Source organism: Diplotaxodon limnothrissa, linkage group LG19, assembly GCF_057381915.1.
Source record: "Diplotaxodon limnothrissa isolate DT_005_m linkage group LG19, D_limnothrissa_male_GT1.1, whole genome shotgun sequence".
NCBI lineage: Eukaryota > Metazoa > Chordata > Actinopteri > Cichliformes > Cichlidae > Diplotaxodon > Diplotaxodon limnothrissa.
In genome coordinates this window covers 26,771,535-26,793,879 of record NC_140614.1, presented here as the reverse complement: position 1 = coordinate 26,793,879, position 22,345 = coordinate 26,771,535, and the positions used below count along the sequence as shown (strand labels likewise).

The 22,345-nt window shown below is 42.9% G+C and overlaps 1 protein-coding gene across 2 annotated transcripts in view; it reads right to left on the bottom strand.

Annotated features, from left to right (window-relative positions):
* Positions 1 to 219: 219 nt before the first annotated feature.
* The window catches only part of pacrg (PARK2 co-regulated), a 164,582-nt gene continuing 142,456 nt past the window's right edge, over positions 220 to 22,345 (bottom strand). Inside the window, exons 5-6 of one of the 2 annotated variants that reach the window (XM_085343263.1) lie at positions 17,536 to 17,622; positions 220 to 380 (exon numbers count right to left, since the gene is read on the bottom strand). In XM_085343263.1, the coding sequence (XP_085199389.1) occupies positions 220 to 380; positions 17,536 to 17,622 (248 nt within the window). The remainder of the gene's footprint in view (positions 381 to 17,535; positions 17,623 to 22,345) is intronic. The other variant, XM_085343264.1, reaches the window with a different exon arrangement.

Here is a 22,345-nt window from a genome sequence, read left to right as displayed (position 1 = left end):
GGATGATTTACTTAAATGCAACAGAATTTTTAATGTTTTCATACATTTTAAAAGAGGCTTTGAAACAAACGTCAGTATGCACCGAGGACTTTCCATCAGCTGTCTAAATAAGTCACTAAAGAAACGGGAACAGAACAACAAACTGATAGCACTTTAAACATGCCGCTGTAAATTAAATCTTAAAGACGTGGACATGGCTGACAGCCCCTTCCTCTCTCCTTAGTTCGTCAGGCAGGACTGATAGGTGGGGATCATGTATTTGATGTTTATATAGGCGTCCGGTCCTCCGTAGCGCTCAAAGATCTGGAGAGTCTCGTTGATCAGTTTGCCAATGTCCTCTTTCTCCAACTGGTCGTAGTCGATGCCATCTCCGAGATTTTCTAGGGGACGAGCAAAGACATAAACCAGACAGAATGAGGAGAAACAAAACAAAGATGGCGTATATTCTAGGAGCGCCCGGGTCATTTCAGACTGTGAGGCTGATGTCAGGGCTCACAAAGCACCACCTGTGGCCACAGCGCATTGCTTTGAGACTGCAGACCGAGTCGGCAAATGCCATCCTTCCATCTGACTTCAAACCCAGTGGACAGACTGAATTTAATTTACTCCTCTTATGCCGAGGGACCGAACGGCAAAAAGAGTTTTCAGCTGAAAGTTTAATGAGGCGGCCTGTGGAGGGGAGAGCGGCGGAGAGGACGCACGAGGTAGTGTGTGCTCTGCTGCTGCACAGAGCACGCGCCGGTGCACATGAGGCATGAGCAGTGAGCTGGAGTCATGCTCCAAAGGTAGGAATGTGCTCAGTGTGTGTGTGTTTGTGCTGTTATCTTCTTTCACTGATGTGATTGTGTGATTTTGATTTGGAGTAAAATCTGAGACAGTAAAAATCCTCAAAAACACACAAAGGAGCTGATCCTCTGCATTTCAGTTAGGACCCCTGCAGTTTATAGTTGTGGATCACGGCTTTATTCTGGGATGTCGGACACAGTGGGTTGCAAAGAGGCTTGCAGGTAATGCTCAAAATGACATTAGCTGAACTGGGATTGTAACTGACCTGGAGTCTTTGGTTTACTGAATTTAAATAAATTCCACAGCTGTGGACGTACATCTGTATGTAATTAAAACTCGTTCACTGCACGATGAAAAAATCTACATCTCTTTGACCCAACTGGACTCCTTTAATGCTACGCTTTGGCTGCATGTTTGCATACTCCACTGTGATTAAAAATAAACTTGTGGCTAACTGAAAAGCAGTGAAACCTGCCCTCCACTATCACACACACACACACACACACACACACACACACACACACACACACACACACACACACACACACACAGTGCAGTAAAACACATAAAATTACAACAGCCGAGCACACAGCGCAGGAAGAACTTGTTATCAGGAAAACATTCCTGAGGTGTCCAGGCTGCACTCCTCCTTCCTCCTTCCTCCTTCCTTTTCACCAGCAGGCACACTTAAATGCGCGCGCACACACACACACACACACACACACACACACACACACACACACACACACACGTTGACTTTATCAGCACACAGCAAACTGCCAATCTCATGCCAGTGCACCGGAGGCTCAAAACACTTTTCAGAGGAATGACACACACACACACACACACACACACACACACACACACACGCACACACACACACACGTCCAAGTTTGTTGCCAATTTAAGGCCCTGCTCAACTAACATATCCTGAAGAAAGAGTGTAGATTTTATTTCTGGAGGCTATAAAATAAAACAAAGAAAAACAAACCGGTCATTTGACTTTAGAGAGATTTGAGAAGAGAAGAGGATGTGATGTGATGTGAAAAATTAAAAGCAGCACTTAAAGGAGGACCCGGCAACCCCTTCTTTCACTCCTAATTAGACGTGGAGAGAGAAAGGGGACACTAAACCTCACGATAACCTCTTCCAAACACTCCATCCTTTATTCTTTCTCAGTCTTTTCTAATCACTCATCTTCCCTTACAACCCCACCAACCCTCACCACCCCTCCATCTTTCTCCTCTCCTTTCCACTCGTCCATGGCCTCCTCATTAAAACACAAAGACAGCCAGTCCCATAAAGTGGACTGTTAAGCAGTAACATGTCTATGATCTCAGTCTGCAGCTCTCGCTTTTTGATATGTGGGGGGTTGGTTTCCAGCTGTGCTTTGACCAACAGTTAGCCCAGATACACTTAAGATTTTTACAGCTTTGGCTTTATTTAGCAGCTATTTACTGTTTTCCTTTTAGAGATACAACAACTACAATAGTCGCATACGCTGAGGAATGCATCATTCGAGAAAAGCTCTTATTCACATCAAAACTCAGGCAGTGGTTCATTTTGGAGCGGCCCACAACACAGGCGTCCGCACCCTACTAGTTAGCAAAGTTTTAAATAGCATCTATAATGCAGCCAGTGAAAGAAAATCAGAGATGTGTGTAAGCTGGGCAGTGAGAGGTAATGAGTACAGTGACTCTTACAAACTTGCAGTCTGCTTCAGCTGCGTGTGTGTGTGTGTTTGCACAAAAGCATGTTGGTGTAGGTTACAAAGCCAAGTCTGTGGAGAGTTGCCCCCTGTTACTGTGGAAATGAGCAGCCAAAGCCAGCCCAGAGGGGGAGCTTGGCCTTCAGACAGAGAACACAGGGAGTCGGGGAAGAGGTGCAGCTTGGGAACCAGCGGAGCTCCGGCCAGTTTCCTGGGGCCTGGAGTTGGGGCAGAGAGGTTGTGCAATCTGGGGCCTTTCAGCCCATCCAAACACATCTCGCCTGGTGAGCTGTTGGGAGGCCAGTAGCATCTGAAGGCAGAGAGCAGAAGAATTTTCAGCGATTCTCAATATTTAAAGAGCAGAAAGGGGAGAAGTGTGTTTAAGCAGGGATGGAGGAAAAGGAGTGAGGAAGGAGAGGAGGGGTGAGGGTGTTAAAAGCAGCCTCTGCAAATGTCCTTCAGCAAAATAACTTCTCTTTCTACTCTTGCTTTTTTTCCCCTTCTCTCCCCCCCCTGCTTTTTTTTCTTCTTCTTTCCTCTCTCCTTTTGGCAATATCCGCAACCCTGGGCAAAGAGCGAGACAGAGGGAGAGCGAGGGGAAAAAAAAATCTTTAAAAACAATCATAATAAAAAAAAACTCCCACCCCATGAACAGAAGGAAAAGGGCCCTAGCAGGAGCCGGCTCTATGTTCCTCTGAGGAAGACGAAAGGTCGATACAGAGGCAGACAGCGGAGGATTCTCGGTGCAGCGACATTTGCTACACAGAAGGTGGAGGAGGAGGAAACGCAAGGTGGCTTGGAGACGCCGCTTTGTTTCTGCCTTTTATGCTAAATCCCCGGGTTTAAAGGGGGCCTTTAGCACATAAAGCGAGGTGAGGAAGCTGGAAGGAAGAGGTGAAATTATCTATCTATCTATATATCTGTCGATGCCTCTCTGGCTCTGCTGTGATTTCTGCCAACCTACAGCAGACCAAATCTAAACTACACACAACAACAGCTGCAGCCTTCCTCCTCCTCCTCCACCTCCTCTCACACCCTGGTCTTTCTTCATCCCTCAATCCCCACGGTCCTAAACAACCTGTCTTCCCACATCAAGCTGAAGACGAGCTGTCACAGATGGAGGCAGCGCTCGCTGTTTCTCCGAATTACCTCCAAATGTACAGACAGCGGCCTTTCGAGGCATATTTACTGCTGGCAAACTGGGTCTAATGGGTTATAAGCAGACCTCCTTATTGCTTCATTTTTCCCTCTGAAGCTGTAACAGAGCTGCGCTCTTACCCAGCCCAAAGATTTCTGACTGAGGTTAGTGTGCATTATGTGTATGCTGTGAGGTTATAATCCCCTTCTCCCCTCTGCTGCCAGGGACTGAGTGACACACACAATGCAAAGGCTTTGGGAAGTTTAGCTCGAAATTCCAGTGCTGGCTCAACGTAGCATCATCCCACCTGCTTTGTTTCTAATCAACTTACGCCTGGTTATGGAGGTTCCTAATGAAAGCAGCTTAGAGAACAGACCCCCCAACACAATAGCCCTTTGATCATAGCAGCCAGATGCTGAAGAGACTCAATGAATGTGAGAGACTTGTTTTTCTTTCCTTCTTCTTCTTTTTTTTTTTTAAAATTTCCTCTGAAGGGCTTTGGCCTTGCTGAAAAAGGGAAATGGAAGAATGCAGGTTATGAGTGTGATGGAGCAGCTTGAGTTCCAGGAATATTTTGAGCATTGCTGCACAGCTGACTGTGTTACAAGAGTGCATGTGTTGCATATCTTTCCTGCTCACAAACCCGATAGCACTCGAAGTCCATTTTTTCAGGCAGACTAAAGAGCGTTTTCATTCAGAAACAAAACCAAACAGAACAGAGTAAATTCCATGAAATTCAATTTTTTTAAAAACCATCAATGTTTGTAATTGTTCTTTCATAGTTATATAGTCGCAGTTTAATGTGACTGTTTACAGAATTTGAGCTTAAAAAGGGCTAGAGAAAGGGGTCGTGCATTTTCTTCGCCTTCTGGGTACAGTGTTTAACGCCTTCAGGTCTCAAAGGACAAGGAGTGAAGAGAGCACAGCGGCGGTCTGTGTGCAATGGAGGGTGTGTGGGTTGGAGGAAGGAGGTGATGGGAAGTGGATGGGACCATTGGAGGAGGTCTGTGCTTAACAGCAGGGCTCTAATTAAAAGTGCCTCACAGTTGGGTGCCAGGCAGGCCTCGCATAAAGGGACTGTGGTGGAGAGTGTGAGACTTGATGTGTGTGTGTGTGTGTGAGAGAGAGTGAACGTATGCTAGTGTGTGTGTAACCACAGGTGTCTGTGAAGGAAAGGCAGAAAGACAGAGTGAAAAGGGGCTTGTATATGCTCTTATATGTGTAATTCTAAGTACTGTATGTAGTTTTATGAGTTTACTGCATGTGCGTGTAGATGACATAAGCATTTTTAAGTGATTACATGTGACAAGGACAGAAAGAGCTAGAGAGCAAGTAGGAAAAGGGTCCTTTCTTAAAAATATATACTTGCAAAATCTAAGAAAGGCTCACAGGATGTTCAAAAATACAACAAACACCACCTCACCCTCAAATACTGTTCTTCCCCTCTCACTGTGCCATTGTCCCCCCCCACCACCACAATGGATTAGGCTAGGCTGATGGACAGCATAGCTGTGGCTCACATATACATCCACCTACACACACACACGCACGCACGCATACATATACATAAACATGCACGCACCTGGAGCTGGGCTCATTCCCTGGCTGTTGCTTTTCCATCACAACCTCTGTGTGTAATCAATAATAACATTTCAGCTTAACACAGCTAGCCCCAATGAGGGCTGCAGCTCCAGTGGCATTACATTAAACACATACACACACGCAAACACACACATGCACAGATATCCAGAGGAGAGACGTAAAACAATAGGCTTATGGTCAGCAGTAGTTTATTAAAGCCCCGGCTCCTGCACCGGCCCTCATCTGAGTGCTCGTGCTTACTGAAGTCTAACCTTTGCTGTAGGTCAGCGATCTCATTTTCCATGTGTTCACCCAGCCCAGCAGTGCTCAATCTATAGGCTAGGTGAAGCAGAGTACCACTTCAACCCTGTGAAAGTTGGACATCAGCAAAGCAGCAAAGCAGGCAGATGAGAAAACGTGTCAAGGTCAGGTTGCAGCCCGGAAAGTAACACCGGAGGAGTGTGTAGACAAGGCCGAGACTAAGACGTAACCAGCCGAGGATGCTCCTGAGCTGCTCAGGTGCTAAAACTGTTAGATTCCTATTGATCTGGGTCCCACTGGCTTAGTAGACTACATCTGTGCGTGGATATACAGAAACTGAATTCCAATTCCACGCTTCCGCCAAAATCATGCCGTGTCTTCGGCTAATCCCAGGTTGTGCGAGGGATTGAAAGCCCGAGCGAGGCAAGGTGAGAGGCTCATCGCACTTCCACACATCACAAAACCCTAATTTTACTCATTTCTTTTTCAATTAGCCCACACGACCTAGCCATGACCGAGAGCAATATCAGTTTGCACCATTTAGTCATGCTTTTAATGCACAAAGAGGGCTCATCTTAGATGATGGATCAATGCTATTTGCCAATCTGTTATCATGTCCATTATTGTTTCAATTACCACCACTCAGATAATGGTTATCCCAGGCTCATCGTATCCAATTTTAGCTTGATACATGCATCTCGAAATCAGCCCCAGCATGCTTATCACAGGTTTAAAGGAAAGAGCCATCCCATAATATGTGTGCAGGTACATTACACTGATGGGCAGTATATGTTTTAATTCTTTTTAGATCAAATTTCACATTGTTTTAGGCGCATAAGTGATCCCTGTTGGCTTGCTGAGGTTTTAATCTGGGCCAGAAAATATGCTTTTTATCACGAGTCTGGTTAGACAGTGGGTCATACATAACCCAGCACCGCCTACAGACAAATCCCACAGAGCAGCAGCAAAGCTACACTCTGAATTCAACTGTACTGAACTCTAAGAGGCTGCGGCGGCTCAGGCTTCAATAATACAGAGGTCGATCCTGAAAATTTGGCTTTCTCGTGGAAGAAGAATGCCAAACGTACCTGCCGTTCTTTTCAACATCTTCCACAGAGATTTTATAGTAAATGATTGTGGACCACGGACATGTTCACCCAGCTTCCGTCTCCAGTGAAAGGTTTCATAAACTGCAATAGGTTTTATAGAACAAAACAAAGCTTTTAACAGTATAGCCGACCACAAAGGACCTACCCTTTCCCACTCTGCCCGTCTGTGTCGCTCCCTGGCTGGGAGCTGAGTGTCAGTGCTGTCAGGTGTGAGTCAATGCCGTCAGATGTGATCTCATTACGCCAACTTACCTCAAGGTTAGCAGCGGGCTGCTGGCTAGGCACAAAATCGATCTGCACCAGGGACAGGCGTTAAAGGCCACCGCAGTGTGCAGTGCGAACACCCGGACACAAGCCAAACACGCACTGCGCTTTGAAATGCAAAGGCCACTTAAACAGGAGTAAGCACATAACATACGTACACAGAGAAACTGAATGTGTACTATAGAGTCTGAGCCCACAGGAATTTGGCGTAGCTTATATATAGATAAAAGAAAGACTTTATAATGGCTACTGTTAATAAATAATCAATTATTCATATCTAAAGTTTAGTTAATAATGATTTTATTATGAAAATAAAATAATAACAATGTTGCTAATTTTTATTAACGTTACATTTTATGATGCTTTTGCCATTAGATTAGTGCAACAATGGTTGCAATGTCAAATTATTTTTTTTTAATTTGTGTGATACATATTAGCAGAATTAAAAAACAAATCTAAATCTCTGCAGCATCTTTACAATAGGTATATAAACAGTGTTTAAAAATGACGTACTAAATAAATAAAATAAAAAAGTATTTATTTGATTTAAAATTTTAATTTTAATGCAAAGAATATATATAGTTTATGGCTATTTTACATGGTTATCAGCCACCCCATAATGACTTTAAATATAGATGAATAATACTAACAATCTCTTTAAAAATAATTTCATTCTCAAATACTAAAATAATAGAAGCAATAATAAACTGGTAAGAAATCATTTTCAGAATAAAGAATAAATATTTTCAGAATAAAATAGCTGTTTCTAATCAGCTATGATACATTTATAAATATTTAATATTACACAAACTACTGAAAAACTGACATTAAAGAAATCATTAATAATTAGCAAAGATAAATAATATCAGTTTAATTGCCTGATAACAATTAAAAACAGACTACAATTGAATAAATTAAATAAAAAAATACAGAAGAATATGGATGGATTCACCCTTTTTAAGGAGTGGAGTGTTTGCCCACAATTTAAAAACATGTCCCCGCGCATTTACACATCTGTGGAGGTCACAACACCACGCATTCCTTACATCTCAGCATGCAGAGAAGTTAAATTAATCATGGTGCAAAAAATATACAAACAAAAGGGAATAGTTTAATTCCTATTCAGGGTGGCTGATGACTTTCAGAATACTGGAGGAATTAATATTAATAGCAAACAGCTTGGCTCGTGCACTTTTGCTCTGGTAGCAGGTGTCTATATGTGGGGGATACAAGCGCCTTGCTAGGGCTACCTGCCTTCCCTTCCTCTCATTTACACATCTTAATGGGTGCAGAGAGCATATGCTTTAGCCGATCATTTTTTAAAGATTTACTTTCTTTGAGAACTACTAAGCTATTGAATAAAACATACTGCACAGCTCGGGAACAGTGTGGCTACTCCTTTCCGTTAACACCTCCATGGTGAAAATCTGGATGCACAAGTATTACATTTAACCTCATATTATAGTCTATAAACACTGTGAATAAACAGATTAATACAATCCTATGTTTATGTCTCGTGGTTTATGTCTAAGGATAAGAGCCACACACACACACACAGACACAAAAGGGAAGGGAAGCTGAAAGAGTTTTCTAAGCGTCTCTACCACCTCAGACGCTTGAGAGACTTCCAACTGCCCTCCAAGGTGCTCAGGAACTTTTAGTCGTGCACCATAGAGAGCATCCTGGCGGGAAACATCTTAACCTGGTTTGGGAACAGCACCATGCAGGACAGACGAGCTCTACAGAGGGTTGTGCGGTCAGCTGAGCGCACCATCCGCTCCGAGCTCCCTGACCTGCACTCAATCTACAGCAGGCGGTGCTGGACCAAGGCCAGGAAGATCGTGAAGGACCTCAGCCATCCCAACAACAGACTGTTCTCTCTGTTGAGGTCAGGAAAGCGATTCCGCTCCCTGAAGACCAACACAGAGAGACTGAGGAGGAGCTTCTTCCCGCAGGCGATACGGTCTCTCAATCACACCACCACACAGTACTGACCCACACATATGGTTCTTACACACACACTGGACTTTCTGGACTTTGGTTTTGCACAACACTGGTCACTATATTCTTCATTTCCGGTTAATACTTGTACAGCTGCTGTTATTGTGTATATATTTATTTATATTTAGATTTCTTCATACATTCTTATATAGTTCTATATTGTGTATTTTGTTGTACAGTTATTTTATTTTCAACTTTAATTTATATATTTATCTTTATCTTATTCTTCCCAGTTAAATTTACCCTTCATTCTAATTTGTGTTGTACAGTTATTTCATTTTTAACCTTAATTTATATTCTATTCCTTCCTAGTTAAATTTACCCTTTTTAATTTTCATATTTATTTCCTATCTTATTCATAGCCTTTCCTTTTTTGTTTTCTTTAGGTCACGAGCAGTTGTCCAAGCATTTCACTACATATCGTACTGTGTATGACTGTGTACGTGACAAATAAAATTTGAATTTGAATTTGAAAAATCAAAAAAATTGCTAAAACGGACTCGAATCAGAGGAATTGCGTCCTGTAAACGCAGCAGAAGTCCAGACGGCAGCCCGTGTGGGTTTCAGGCGGAAAAACTGACAAATAGAAAGCGATGGAAAGAGAGAGGAGGAGAGGAAGAGCGAGACGCAGAGGGAGGAGGTCGGGCGGTGCAGCAGATTCCAAGAGCATTTCCCTTTGTCCTCTTCGCTCGTCACAAGAGGAACATTTGAAGTGACGTGCAAATTTAAGTCAGTGACAAATCAAAGTCCTTCATTGATGTTACTCTGAAGTTTGCTGAGTATTCTCCCTGCACTTCACGTTTTTTGCAAGTCACTGAAGGAATGTGACTGCAGTCGAAACATTAAAAAAATATGGTGGGTTTATTTCTGTATTTTCTCCTCACACCTAAAATAGCACCTGTACAGCCTTATGACTGTACAGACACACACATGGACACACACACACACATACTTATGCCCATACACAGTGATGGGCTATGTGCCTGGCTAATAAAATCACTTTAGCCTTCATAACCACTTTAGCCTTGGAAGCTGCCATCAGTGGAAGGACAAACACACACACACACACACACATTCACGCACAGGAACGAACAGTGAGCGGTCCAGCCCTTCCATTAGCCTAATGAAGTGGCTCCCTGAGATGGATGACATGACATCACCTCCACCACCAATCACAATATCACCCCTAAAAAACCTTCCACTAAAAGCCCCACCCCTCCTCTGATACCGCACCCCCCCACACCGTTGCTTACAGCACCAAATGGACGGCGAGCTTTCCAGGACCCATTCGGCCCGCTCACAACACTTTTATTGGTCTGGTTATTTATCTCTTTAATGCAATTGGCTGGAGCAGAGGCCTCATGGATGGGGAGAGCTAGTAAATCACGGCGGGTTGAGGGCAGCGGTGTGATTAAAAGAACTTTGGCTCAACAATGACAATGGCACCAAGCGGACGGCACTGAGTCCACTTACATTCTAAGCAGAAAGAAGCGCAGGGGAGGGGAAGCTGTTCACTGATGATATTTACAAGAAAGGACAATGCACATAAATACAAAAGTGCATTATTGTTTTTTTCTCCATGCAGACAGAAAATCAAGTTTTTCAGCCAGTGAAAAATGAGGATGCTTTCTCCTAATCAGATAAATGGGAGCTGCATATATATCTGTTGTGTGATATTATAAGCAGTACTTTTGGATGTAGTCCTGTTATGAAGCTTTGAGTTGCCATCTTGGCAAACCGTATGCTGTCCAGTGAGCAGCCAATGAGCATATCCTGAATAAAGGTGTCAGTATACCTGCCGCATTGGTCCAATGGTCTCTATTTATGCTCACCATTAAAGCGCAGTAAGCCACTGCAGCATTCTCCTGGACAACAGGTGTCGCAAGTCACACAATACCGCCACACCTGTTGTCCAGGAAGAGAAGAAGTTAAAACCCAAAACAAAGACATTTCTGAGAGTTTGTTTCAAAGTTTTTTCCACAAAGTCTCGTGTTTCCAAACTGAAATATTAAAATCATGGCAAAAATCTAGTGTACATCTACACTTGTGTCTTCAACTCAGCTGAGACCGGGAGTGAGCGGTAAGCACAAAAGCAATCAAATCCTCCTGACTCAGAATGAATAATTTACAAAATGGACTTCATTATCTATTCGATATGACCCGACACTAGGGAGTGAGTCCATGAAGTCATGAAGAAGGTGCTCGCTGAGGTCTCAGTGTGAGGAAGCTGTTTTCCCATATACGTCTATACAACCGAAAAAGCAAGCCAAAGGCTTTTGGCAAAAACAGGAGTCGCCCCCTTCTGGTTACTGAGATAAATGCGTATTTCTTGCATTTCTATGACTCTCCGCTTCAGACCTGGAGGTTAGCTCCATATTTCAAAATATCGATGTTCAATATCAAGTGTTTCCTTGCCATTTTGGAATGGGATGAAATCTTTAGTAGCTCTTAAGATGCTCTGCGTTAGTTGGTTAGAAAAGAACAAAACAAAAAACAGATGCTATCAGTGTCACGGTTCAAATGTCATTTACTTGCAGAAACTTACATGCCTCTCCACTCATTTAGAGTTTTATTGCAGATGGCAAACTATCTACCAAAACTACAGACAGGGAACACTTCCTGGTTAAAGTCACACAATCTAGTCCCCTTTCGCTCCCTTTCCTCCGTCCACTTCCCAGAAGGACAAAGGAAAGCGTTTATTGGTGGAAAGCTGCAGGTACAGGCATCCATAAACAGTCAGTGTTTTATAGGGAGTGGTAAGGCCTGGGGTTCTGTCACGGTTTATGACTCCCCAAACTCTTTAAAGCAGGAGAGTTTAAGTGTGGTATTTACATAAAACAAGCCAAGGTGTCTGTGTGAAGCAGACCTCACTGCAGCATGGGACATGCTTAGCATTTCTTACAGATCGATAATCTGAGCGTGACAATCACGAGTAAGAATATTACTCTATATTTATATTTTTCCTCTATTTGTGGATCTAAACTAAAAATTGTCTTGTTTAAAGAGTATGTTTTACACCTGAGCAGCTGTGTGTAATAAAGTGTCGCAACATTTTATACCTTTGTAGCACCAGCACATTCAGTACACAGTCAAACTTATTTCCAGCATTAATACGGCCTCATCACCTTTTTTCCAATGGCATCTTTGCCTCCTGTCAGCTTTCCCCTTTTTGCTCCAGCTTTATTTATTTACTTATTTATTATCACACTCCACATGGGAGGGAAAATAGGAGATGACTGATTAAAACACAGTAAACTCTATATAGCTATCCAACGGGCCTGCACAGGTATCTGTGTGTGCGTATGTTTACTTATTATTAGTGGATGTCCCCTACCTAGTGAGGAAGGTGCATCCCAAACCGAAGCAGAAGGGGAGAGTATAGGAGGCATAGGAGGATGCACATAGGGTGGCGGGATGAGGGGGTGTAGAGATGTGCTGGGACAGCAGTACCACCCTGATGTGAGTCATAGGACACACTGTCAGCAACCATCCAGCATCACACACTGAGTCATTACGCTACAGGAGAGAAGGCGACAACAGTAGCCATGATCAAGGAGAATGGAAAAAGGCCCATCAGTGATAGATGGAAAGAGAGGAAATAGTCAGCATCAGCAGTAATGGTGGCGGCCTGTCTGTCATCGTCAGTGATTATGATGACGATGATGGTGCGAACACTTTCAAATGTTTACAAGTGCAACGACAACATGGTAAATTATTGATGCTCTGAACTCCATTTCTTCTCCATTTTAGGTGATCAGATTAGGCTTTATCTCATTTAGACATATTTAATTTTTTTATTTGGCGACTGCCTTTCCAAGAAGCAAATGTTTTTGTTTTTTTTAAAAAACACCTTCAGGGTAAAGGAGGTGGATATGGGCTTTCACAGAGCACACTCTCACTTTTGATTTCTTACTGCCACTCAACTTTTTTTCTTTTAATCCAAGCCAGATTTTTTCCGTGACCCTAAAGAAATCATAATCAAGCCTTAATCACAGCAAGATGAGAAACCGGCAATGATTGCATCTTCCCCATCTGTGATTTGCAATGTCCTTTTTAGTCCTTCCAATAAGGTCATAAAAAACTTTCTTAAGGACTTAAAAAAGTGATGAGGACAATAAACAATTAACTGGGATATTCAATTAAAGGGAAAAAAAAGTCAAGCAATCTGCCTTTTGCTTTTTTTAAACAACAGTGGAAAAAATGAATCTTTGCTACATGTATTACGTACTATATTTATAGTTGGAGGGACTATAAATGCAAGTTCAGAAGAGCCAGATGTAGGATATTCTTACTAGCATGCAAGCAAAACTTGGATACATTACAACCAAATTTGGGTTAAAATGAAGCTAAGCTGATACACTTGTGTGAAAAAGAAGTCTTATGAAATACTAAGTATGCCGCATGATTCAATAGCATGTAGCATGTTATGTAATTGTTATCACTGGTTTCTGAATATCACCATTTTGGAAGGGTTTCCCTCTCGTCTTTGCAACGTTGTTTCAGTTCATTGAGGTCTACAGATATTTGCAGAGCGCTCTTAAGGTCCTGCCACAACATATCAATCAGGTTGAAGTCTGGACTTTGACTGGGCCATTGCAACACCTTAATTCTTTTCTTTTTCAGCCATTCTGTTGTAGATTTGCTTTCGTGCTTGGGATCATCGTCCTGTTGTGTGACCCAGTTTAGGCCAAGTTTTAGCTGTTGGACAGATGCTGTTTGACTCTAGAATACTTTGATATACAGAGAAGTTAATGTTCAACACAATGACTACACGGTGTCAAGGTCCTGTACCTGCAAAACAACCTGTAGTCTACTGCGATTCATAGTTGGTTTGAGGTGTTTGTGCTCATAAACATATCCATTTTGGTCTTGTATGTCCAAAGGCGATTGTCCCAGAAGTCTTGTGGTTTGTTCAGTTATAATTTTTCAAACAGTCTGAGATGAAGCTCTAACATTTTTTGCAGTTTCTCTGAACATTGCACAGTCTGACCTTGAGGCAATAGGACATGAACTCCTGGGAGGATTGTTCTTTTGAATGCTCCAGAACTGAACAAACTTCCAAAACGTTGCCTTTTATAGAGGTGCTCACACTCCCTGATCATCCTTTAACCAAACACATTTAATTAGCATGATCTCACTGCTACACACCCTCATAATTCTTATGAAAACAGCAATGGTGTACTTAGCTTTTCTGTAGAAAGCTTTTGCTTTTCCATGACGATGCCTAAAATTACAATATTCTACATTTTTCTCCATAAACGCAGACTTGCAAAATGACAAAAGAAAGAAGGAAAAACTCGTTTTATGTTTTTGATAGATAAACAGTATAGCAGTAATAATATATTGATGTCATGTTGTGATACACCCTGATAGCTCAATAATTATAACTGCTTAATAATCCCACCACCTGGTGCGTTGACAGAGGAGACAAATTCATAACATATGGCATAACTATCTCCAGTGAGAACCACAAATGAAATGTCACAATGCAACGGATTTTCCGGACTTGTTTAATTATGCAGTCTCCTTACACCTCGTTCTCGTTGACAATATTTAACACGCAGCTGCGCTAAACTGTACAACATAAAATGCATTTTCTTTTGACATCTTGTTGGGTTTTTTCCCCCCTGAACTTCAGAATAAGACGCACTATTTGAAATATGTTGGCATCTATCGCCGATCTGCAAAGGTTATAGAGTGCTGCATGCGTATGAATATTAGCGTATATGTGATAGCGCTTTAGATGTGATTAGGGCTTTGAGATTTGAATTATCTCCCCGTTATGTACTCCTGCAACAGACACCTTCATGTCACATTCATACATCACCATGCAAATAGCACAATAAACATCCCCCCGATAAGCACTGTATTTGTCTAGGGATATGTTGACAGCTGACAGGCTTTATTCATAAGGTGCCTGTGAGGCTTGTGAGTTTTTCTCTTTCCAAGCGGACGTTTGTATCCATGTAGTACCCAGGCTAAGCACTGTCCTCTGGCCAAGTGGAAAGCAGGACCATTAGGTCGGCATAGAAGGGACCATTTATTTGGCTCTTTTTCTGGCTGTGGCTGTATTATCTGCCATGATGCTATTTGTCTGAGACCAGCCAAGCCGCCAATGCGTCAGGAGTTGGGGGTGTGTGTGTGTGTGTGTGTGTGTGTGTGTGTGTGTGTGTGTGTGTGTGTGTGTGTGTGTGTGTGTGTAGATGAATGATGGCTCCAAGACTCAGCCAGTTTTGCTTCGCTGACAAACTGGGGCAAGAGCTGGAGGGCTGAGGCGATGAGAACGATGACAAAGAGCAAGGATGGAGGCAGGCGCAAGGGACACTCTGGGGTGGCCGGTTCACCAGAGGACACAGTTTAACAGCACCTGTATGCAATGATTGATCAAAAGAGGAGGAGAGAGGGCAATGGTGTTTGAGATACTGCATGATATAGGATGAAATTATGTGACAGACATACAGAAGAATACAGAGTTCGAGAGGTGTAGGTGTGGAGGAGGAACGTAAAGACGGAGTGGGAATAAAACAAACAAAAGAAAAACTACAAAAAAAAACCCCACACACAAAGAGCAAGGGCCCCAGATGAAGTCATAGCAAGAGAGTGGGAGACAAATAAAGAGAAAAGGTCGCTGGTGCAGGAATGTGTGAGCAAAAGAGACAGAGAGAATATATATTTGTCCCCTGATGGGAGTGTGTTAGGAGTCCATCTGGGGAGAAATGAGATCAGTAGCTGACTTAGTGGTAGAGGAAGACTTTGCTGCCCTGGAGCTTACACACAGACTCAACACCTTCTCCCATTCTCTCTGCTTGGCTCTCTGGTCTCACACAACCTGCAGCGCATTTAATCTGCTGGACCATTTTGTGCATGTGCTCAGGCTTCTGTGTGTGTGCCCACGGACACCTGTGCAGTCTTATTACCCAGTCCTACTCCACCTCTCCATCAAATGACTAGGGCAGTCTGGCCCCCGCCCCACTCTCTCCTCGCTATCTTTTTCACTCCATCCCAGCTGAGACCACAGAGGAATCTCCTCATAGAATCACCCACTAAATCATCTATCCACCAAAGAGACACCTTGGCAAACACTCCTACTGCCAGCTTTCATTTTCAATCCAAACACACACAGGATAGACAGTGGGTGGGTTTGAATTTGGGGGGAAGATACGTGGAAGAGCTACTTTCATGTTTCACTTTATATATGGACCCCAAATGTATCAATTACAGGAAGTTATCAGTAACTGCTGTTAGCAATCAGGCTCTTTGGTGGCTCAGAATGAGCCTTTGGGGGTTTACTACATGTGCATCATGTGAGTAAATCTCAGGGTAATTTGGGGTTTTATTGATTTTTTTTGTAACTGTTCTATACACAGGCTCAAATATAAACTCACACTCCTACTATGTACCTTAGCAAGTTGCCCCTTCAAATTAATGTCAGGCTTGAGCTTTGGTAGTTCCTTGATTTCTCCTGAACATCCTAACCAAAATTTCCTCTCCTTGTGTACAATTATTTGAACTCATGATCTTGGAATGTATAGTTCTCCTCCTTAGATTTTCACTGAGTTCCTTGAACTTTCCCTTTGTTCCGAGTATTGGTCAATCCAATGAGTGCTGTCAAAAAATATATTTTATGTTGCAAAGTGAAACTAACACTTGTAGTCAAGCATAACCACTAGGATAAGTTAATAGGCCATGGCTAAGATTTAGGTGAGTGTATATATATTTTTGAACCTGTGTGGATTAGTGGTTTGTCATCAAAGATGAATGTTGTACAATTATTCCAGCCTGGAAAAAGCCCCAAATTACCATGACATTCACTCCCATGATGAGTGTATTTATGTACTTCTGACCACAAATGTATCATAGTGATGAATGTGTGTGGTTCAGGTTTGGGGAAGACTGTTTTCGTATTTCTCTGTGTTTGGTTGCAGGTGGTTTGATCCCGCCTGGTTTCCGCCCTCGGGTAGAGCAGGTTTGCTGTCACACACCTGCAAGCAATCTGCTCAGTGAAGGCTGTTTGTTTAAAGCTGCCTGTGACGGGCTCTGCACCAGACTGTCCTCATCACTGTGGTAGTAAATTAGATTTCTGAGTTGGTTCCTGTGCTTATTCATCAATGTTTAGTAACTCCTGTCTCCTGTGTTTCCTCCAGTGCCCAGTCACCTGATCAACCCTCTTAAGAAACTTGCCCTCTGGATCACAAATAAAATTTCTACAATCCCCCCCCCCTTTTTTTTTTTTTTAACCATACAGCTCCTGTATGCTGACCCACTCTGAACTTTGCCTCTCCTTTTTCACAGGCCCTCCCTGTGTGCCAGTGTTGTGTTTAGGGACAACTCGGGTTTTCTCTACATATGTTTCACAGTTGTTTTAGCTTCATCAGCAGCCTCTGTTAGCTATGAAAATGAATGTGTTTGTGTATGTGGAACCTGTTTTAACCAAGTGACAGTCTTCAGGGCTGCATATTGAAGCGCCTAAGACATTTGCTCTCTTGGCCACTTGAGGCTGACTCCACAGGCAAGTCGATCCCCACAAACCCCCCAGCTTCAACCATGAAACAAACTTCTTGGTACAAGAAAGGGTTTGATCTACAGGCAATTTCACCTGCTAGGTCCCGTTATGCTAGTCACATAACTGGACCTCTGGACTGTGTTTGTGGTGGTAATGCCTTCTGGAACACATTCAATGGAGTTACCTGAATCATAGTACGACTTTCTCTGTTGATGGTTATGAATGGGATTTGCTAAAGCTTCTCTCTCTCGTTCAAACTTAATCTTGCTTGCTGAAAAAAACAAAAAACAAAAACAAAAAATAAAAAACAGGCAGCATGGGATTAGCAAAAATGCTTATGCTGAGTCACAGTAGCAATGTAGTCTACACTATATTAACTTGATGTGGTCTGGTGCAAACAGGTGACACATGTACTGTGTGAGTTCACTGTGCAAAGGATCCTTTTTATACAGCATAATCACAGGGTGCACTCAAATCCACTGACGAATATCAACATCCCAGATGACACAGCACGGATCTTTTTCTACCCAGGAAGCCAAAGGAAGACAGAAGAAGGCTTATGTATAGTTCTGGTGACGCTGAGATGAAATGTGCCAGAGGGGAACCAGATGAGGTAGGAGAGTAAGGGAAGCCATCGGGGAGGCAGATTAGAGAGCCTGGAGGCTGCTGAAGAGGGGAAAAAAGGAAAGAAAAGCTAGAAAAGGGATGAAACACAGAAGGAGCTCTGTGGAGGAGTTAGCTAGTGGTTAACAGTACCTGACAGAGATAACACTGCCGGTAGGCTTACCTGATTACAGCAGTGTGCTGGAGGACAATAAAAAGACGTATGCACATGGCGCGTCATGCACATACACAAACACTGCAAACACACACACACACAGACACACACACACACAGAGCCAAAGGGCTCAACAGGAAGCAGTAGCTGCAAAATTCTGGATAGATTCGTACATCAGAGTGGACTGTTTATATCTTCAAGTACTTCTGTATTGCATAAGGTGTGCGAGTGCATTACATTCAAGAGGAAGAAATACATCAGATGTATTAGCGAGTTCGCCAAAGCTATTCCTCCCCCTCACTCTTCTCTGGTTGCAGAACAATCAAGCAGAGGCTCATATAATACAGTCTCTCCGCGCTCAAACTTTCCTCTTGATCTATGTTTCATGGTGTACGAGACCGAGCCGGAGCGCACAGCACTGCGGCAGGCGTATAAAGTCACAAAATTATCCTGGCCTTACAGGACGAGGAAGCGAGAGGAGTTAATTAATCACTAGTGCCTCATTTTCTCTTTATAACGCTCTCATTTACTCTGTGGCTCATTTCTGTGTGTCACTCTTCGCTCACTGTCTTCTCCCACTGCTGATCTGTGTAAGGTGTTTGATGAGGGTAGCAGTGGCTAAAGAAATAACTGATAGTTTTATTTTATTTTTTTGGTTAGCTCTAATGCCAGCTTTACTCTTTATTAATGGATGGACCCAACTTTATGCAAGCAGCATAAAGCTGAACGATTAGCTAATTAGCTGCGTGTGATATTTCGTGTCAAAGAAGTCGGTTTTCTCTCTACGCAGGCGGTTCTTTTAAGTAGAGATGAAATTAGTTTATCAACAGGAAATTAATCAGCAACTATTTTGATAACTGATTAGCCTTTTTTTTCTGTTTCCAAAAAAAAGACACATTTTCTGATCCCGGCTTTTTTTTTTTAAATTAATTATCTAGAGGTCTTAGAGGCTGTTTGGCAGACAAAAACAACAATTTCAGGACACTGCCTTTTTACACTGAACTGAAAAGTTGATTGCTTAATTAAGAAAATGATCAATTATGGAAGTAATTACTAAATTCCTGGTCTACTTACAGCTGTTGCAGCTTTTTAAAAGCTTCGCCTAGAACTGAAGACGACGGGAAAATAATCCCTTGTAAATTTGATCATAATTGGGATTTTCTTTCTTTTCTTTTTTTTAATTATGCTACATGTTCAGAGAAACTCATTTGACTTCCTGGCTCAAGAGAGAGGGACAGAGTTGAGTCAATTAGTCATTTTTGGTGATCATTTATATTAATAACAAGCAGGAGTGTGTCTGCAGCTCTGCCTCAGCTCATGTTCCTGTGATGAATGGTTTATTAGTTGGTGTCCGATCTTTCTTGAATATTCATTATTAGTGTACACATATAGATTTTTATGCAGCTGCGGGTACATTGATTCCTTTTAATCACCAGGAGTGTTATAAAATAATTAAACACTGAGAAAAGTTAACACATTCATGTGCAGTTGCACAAATCAAGGTGATATGTTGTTAACAAACTGCGACCAAAGTGAACAAAGACAAAACCTCCCTGTATGAACTTCCTTCAAACTGCAATCTGAAGTTACTACATGACCCACGGGCCTCCTTCTGCGGTATCCTGCAGAGCCGCAGCTGGACATGGGCGTGAGATAGAAAGAGCCAGATGCACGGCGAGAAAAACACAGGAGTGGGAGGTGGAGAAAAGCCAGTCAAAAGTTATGAAACGTGCCCCTTGAATAATCAACGCCCAAATCAATTTGTTCAACGTCCAAGGGAAGCGGATGGACTACAGAGGAATGCGTGGAGTGGGCGGTCGCTCGGTGCATCCAAGTCCATATCTCAGACAAACACACAACAGCCAGAGAGACTGCCTGAGTGGAGAGAGAGATGGCCAGGGGGGATGGGACCGAGCTGAGACACACACACACACACACACACACACACACACACACACACACACACACACACACACACACACACACACACACTCTCTCTCTTCTTCTTCCTCTCATTCTTTCTCCAGTTTTTGATAGATACTGCAATGCACATAAATTTCCATATTTCTTGGATTAGCGAGCACTTCTATGTTCATACATTTTTAACAATACTTGCTATTTGGCCAAAAGTATGTGGACACTGACGCTGGAACATTTCACTCATTAAGTTTAAGACCGATACAACTTGGATATCTCTATCCATTCATTTTCTTCTCCTTATTCAAGTAGAGAGGAGAACAGCCGAAGTAAGGGCGTCCAGACCTCGGTCTCTCCAGCCACCTCTTCCAGCTAATCCTGAAGTGTTCCCGGGCCAGCTGAGAGATGTAATCTCTCCAACATGTCCTGGGTCTCAGTTAAATATAATACCATGTTCCCCGTGCCTTCACTGCTGGTCGGCAGTTTTGTTTCCCTCACCTCTGTCTGTGTGTCTGCCTGGGCGCGGCAAGTTGCAGTGCACATATATCCCTGGTCCTTCCATTCACTCTTGCCAGACTATTCTGCTGCTAGGGTGTAACGCTTAGGCTAATTCCTAGAGTTTTACTTGTTTGTTAAGTTTGAATTATCCTTGGCTCTTTCTCCTTGTACTCTAGATCCTTCTTTTGTGCCAGCCGTCACATCACAGGCCCAGTCTGCCAGACTAACGCCAAAGAACGTCACCTGCCAGTCCACCCCACCCTGCCTCTGCTTTGGCGGCTAAAGACCTAAACATCATTTTCACAAATAGAAATCAAAAATTCCTGCAACAACAGCACAAAAATATATGCATTTCTTTAATTTATCGCCTTACCCTCCCACTGTTACATTTTTACTCAAAATGTCCTAACAGGGAAGCTTCATTGGACCGAACTGAAGTATGAGTACGACTTGTGGAGTTGCAGTGCAGTACAAGAGTAGAAAAGGCCCGCAGGCAGCAACTGGCCCACTGTGCCCCGCTCAATAAAGGCAGTCGTTTTATGACCCCGCCTCTTGGCATTTTGATTTTAATACTCTTCCTCTTTTCCTTGTGTCTTTCTCACTTCCCCTTTCACTGTTTCTTTTGTCGCCAAAAGATCTGTATTTTCCTTCACTTCTATTTGAATTCCTGCCTCGTCTCCAAGAACGGCGTGTCTGTCTACTGTCTCTGCCTCCTCGCTCCTGAACACTGGCAGAGAGGCGGCCTAAAGTGGCGGTGGGAGGGGGTGGGACAAATGCTGGCCTAACCAGATTAGCAAGTATCCTATTTCTTACACTGACAAATTAATTTCCGTACAAATTAAATGAAGGGACTCTCCCTTGATAATTCCCTTGGAAATTGAAGATGGTTTGGAAGAATGTAATAAAACAGCATCTTCTACAAGACACACACACAAAAAAATCTAATTACTAGCAGAGAAAAATAAAGGTAGGCTAATAAATTAGGGGAAATATAAAGGCAAGAAGCCAGAATACAATATGGTCTCTGAAACCAAGTAATGTGAAACAGAGCGGTTACTAGTCAGGTGGAGTTAGGCTGAGCAGAAATCCAGAAAAGGGTGAGAAAAGAGAAAAACAAAGAAACAAAAACCAGCCATGTCTATTACAGGATCTGCTATATTCCTGCAGGCAATGGCAAGGCAAAGGTAAAAGACAATAATGAAAGTGAGAGGGAGAGGGTGGGTGGGATAACAGAGGATGGGGAAGGAGAGGAGAAAATAAACAGCTCCCAGACAGAGACAAAAAAGAGAAGGATGGATAAAGAAGAGTGTGAGTGGCAGGCGACGGCACAAGGCTGTCTGGGCTCCGGCTGTTCAGATCCACTGACATTTACAGAGTGGCCGATCGCTCCTTGCCATCCTACCCTTGAAAAGTTCAAACGCACACTGATCCACAGAGGAAATGCTATGCCATGTGGATTAACACACTCTCTCACATCTCTCTGCAGGCCTCCCCTCCGTCTTTGTGTGCTGCTGCTGTCAGTCTGTCTGTTTGCGCATCTGTCTGGTTTCACGTCTGTCTCTTACCCGTTTCTGCATTTTCGACAGCACAGGACCAATTCCCCCTCTGATTCAAAAACGTAGCAAAACTTTCCGTATGTGTGACGATGTGCTGCAAGCTTGTATGTGTGTCTATATTCTCTCTAATAAAACCTTTAACCAGCTTTTAGCACATTTCTTCGAAATAATCTCTGTCAGTAAATGCATCACGCTGAATGAACACGGGGGCATGTGTGTGCTGGTGTAAACAGGTAGCTATGGGT